The following is a 3,351-nucleotide window of genomic DNA, read 5'->3' as shown; positions in this document are numbered from 1 at the left end:
AAAAGTTATGTTATTTTAAGCCGTAAGAATAAACGTTACTTTTATGACTCTGTTGCTGGTTCAGGAGATACGTTTTTCAATTTATTTTTGTGTCGGGAGAATTAAACAAATTCAGTCATACCACGTGTTTATAAAAGTTGTTTCTTGGTATGTGCTTAGTTGTAAAACGAATGAGTTACCGGGGCAAACACGGATAAAAAACGCTCGCTTTGAACCCATAGACTCTAAGGTAAAATGTTCTTTTAATAACACACACATTTTATTTTACATAGCAAGTGCGAAGATTACACATTAAAACACTTGTCTCACAATAATAAACTAAGTTTAACAGTTAATGTTTCATATAAAATGTTTGAAACACACGAAATAAGCAGTAGTAGGTATTTTTATAGTCCGCAAAGACGGTTTAGCTTTAATTTAAAATTATTTTGCACTGAAACATTACATTAATTGGAAATCATTTCGGTTACTAGAAGATCACGTGACAATTACAGGAATGAAAGAAACGTTACCAAATATTAGCGATTTTTTTCCCTCAGGTTCTCATAAACACGCTATTGTATCATTGGGTTGTTATACCATTAGCGGAATGACGGCATAATTAGCGTGTACATAGAAGTAATTTCATGTCATTCAGTAGTCTCTAGTTTTCTTATGCGAGTTCACTTGACATGTTTGGTGAGGGATGTGTGAAAGGTTAAAGTAATATGAGGGGCAAATTAACTTATAAAACAACGAGATACTTTCCCTATGTGCATACTTGACTTAGTTTTAATGTCTCAATAATGTGGAGTTTAGCCATTACCGCTCTTATGACGAAAGAAGTTTGGAAAACTCAGAATGTTTTAAGTTCATCGGTTCATCATAATGATTAGTTTGTATTATTTCACACTTGAAATAACGAGTGTTTCGGTAGATATTTCTCTTTAAAATATTCGAGATAAGCAAAAGTTAAATGGGCCACGTTTTCCAACAAACAGGGGGAATGCATTAAAAGACAACAAACGGACAACTCTTATATCCTTCGAAAGCTGTTCCTACGAACAAGTACAAATAGAATGAAAAATTATCAAGATGTTTACAAAATAAACAAGCTGCCAAAGCTGACTTACCCAGTACACAAATGACCTTTTTTTAAAAACGTTTCTTAATTAATAAACAAACTCACGTTTCTAAGTTGGTTCGTAAAACAGTTATTTGATCGTTCATAATAACTCATTCGTTAATTTGAATGGTAATAATTTACAATCCATCGATAGCTGGAATAAGACGTGATTTTTTTTTTTTTGTCTGCACTTGAAGGGTAGAGCCACGAAGCTTAACACAGACTCAATAAAGCATTCCGTGATTAACGAATGTTGGAAACATCGAACTCTTTAGTCTGTTGAATGCGTTTCAAGTTAAGATTCTAAATGTGGTTTTTGAACAAACTCGGTGTACAAGCAGAACATGATGACTGTGGTAATTTCGAAACATTCTCAAAATTATTATGTATTACAGAATTTTGGAAGAGCTGCACATGCGCGTTAGGTAGTTTCAGTGAAGCAGCGGAATCTTCTTCAACTGTGTCCACTAAGAAACTACAGGACCCTTCGTCATGTTCTAAGTCCCCTGTTACATCCAAGGTTTTCTCGCGATCATATTGGTTGTGGTAATGATTATTAACCCGCAGCTCAGATGGCGGTGACACTCGAGTGTTTCCACTAGTAGAGCAGATACTCTTTGCTATTGCTGTGTCTTCTGGATGGTCAGGGGCAAGTAAGCTTTCAACATCAAACATCCTTCGTTTTGTGCAAAGGCTGCCCTTTGGGGCTTTCGTGACTTCTGATTTTTCGAAGTTCGTGAGGATCCTTTGGTGTTGCTCGTGTGAAAGAGAAGACGAGTGGTTGCTTTCAAGTGGTAGAACAGAACCAGAGCTGTCATCTTCTTCAAGCACATCCAACCCCATGTGCTTTCTAACTTTTCTCTGGGCCTTTCGACGCGTAAAGTCTCCCTTTTTAAAGTCTTCCACATTGGCTGGATGGACGGCCCAGTAATGTCCCTTTCCATTAGCGCTTCGTCCAGCTTTGACGAAACAATCGTTCAGAGACAAGTTATGACGAATACTGTTCCTCCAGCCGGGTCCTCGGTTCCGGAAATAAGGGTAATTATCCAAGATGTATTGATATATATCACTTAATATTAACTTCTTCTCTGCCGAACTGAGGATGGCCTTAGCAATCAGGCCAATGTAGGACTGCTGAGGCTTCGGTTCTTCGTACAGAAATCTTCCTCTGAAATCATAGTGAGTGAAAGGAGTAGACACGAAGGGTAGAGGTGGACGTCCAGTAGCTTGGACACTGTATGGTTCAATGGTGTAAGCCGGTAAGCAGGCTGGATGCTCACATCGAACATTGGATATAGCTTGAATATATTCGTAGAACTGGAGTCGCTGGTACTCCATTAACACAGTGGAATTTCCTGCAACACAACGAGGTCCAAAGGAAATGTTCGTGGGAACCGACATATCTTTTATCACGAAAGGTATTGGCATTTGAAGACGGTTAGTAAACATTACTTGCTCAGACTAAAGATTAGCACCACAATGTTCGGTTCTGAAACCATCCAAATAATCAAACTAAATCGTCCGTAATGTTTTCTTAACCTGTCGCCCGCTGGATGTCTGTATCAACCGAAATCGCTGATTGGTCAGAGAAATGATTGACAATCATTGGCAAGCGTTGGTGTCGGCCCCAAACTGCGTTGTCAATCAATCTACTAACGATGGGGGTGGGGAAAGCCAAATGAATGGAGCAGTAGACCTCACGTGGTTGGTGAGGTAGAAGAAAGGTTTCTCCAGTTGCTAATCGAACCTCGATCGTTGTTATCGTGAAAGTTAAGGCTCAGTTGGATATGTTTAAAAAAACTTAGCTAAAAGTTCTTTGTTAATAGTATAAAGAAAGATGTCTTCTTTTCGTAATAACGATTTATATTAGATTTGTGATATATATACAGTGGAGAGAACAAACAAGGTATTGATATATGTATAGTGGAGAGAACAAACAAGGTATTGATATATATATAGTGAAGAGAACAAACAAGGTATTGATATATATATAGTGGAGAGAACAAACAAGGTATTGATATATATACAGTGGAGAGAACAAACAAGGTATTGATATATATATAGTGGAGAGAACAAACAAGGTATTGATATATATACAGTCTAGAGAACAAACAAGGTATTGATATATATATAGTGGAGAGAACAAACAAGGTATTGATATATATATAGTGGAGAGAACAAACAAGGTATTGATATATATACAGTGGAGAGAACAAACAAGGTATTGATATATATATAGTGGAGAG

The 3,351-nt window shown here is 37.3% G+C and overlaps 1 protein-coding gene across 1 annotated transcript; it reads right to left on the bottom strand.

Annotated features, from left to right (window-relative positions):
- Window positions 1-1,367: 1,367 nt before the first annotated feature.
- Window positions 1,368-2,807, bottom strand: LOC143224150 (fork head domain-containing protein FD5-like). The gene has a single exon (XM_076452597.1). It carries the CDS (start codon window positions 2,552-2,554, stop codon window positions 1,409-1,411), a length of 1,146 nt encoding a protein of 381 aa, XP_076308712.1. The 5' UTR covers window positions 2,555-2,807; the 3' UTR covers window positions 1,368-1,408.
- Between the last annotated feature and the right edge of the window lie 544 nt (window positions 2,808-3,351).

The sequence above is a fragment of the Tachypleus tridentatus genome, chromosome 8, assembly GCF_004210375.1.
Source record: "Tachypleus tridentatus isolate NWPU-2018 chromosome 8, ASM421037v1, whole genome shotgun sequence".
Lineage (NCBI taxonomy): Eukaryota > Metazoa > Arthropoda > Merostomata > Xiphosura > Limulidae > Tachypleus > Tachypleus tridentatus.
The sequence above is the reverse complement of the archived record's forward strand: the minus strand, read 5'-3'. Positions and strand labels throughout refer to the sequence as shown.

What these genes read in the sequence shown, in the direction of transcription:
- LOC143224150 (XM_076452597.1), bottom strand. Translation starts at nt 2,554, where the DNA reads ATGTTTACTAACCGTCTTCAAATGCCAATACCTTTCGTGATAAAAGAT.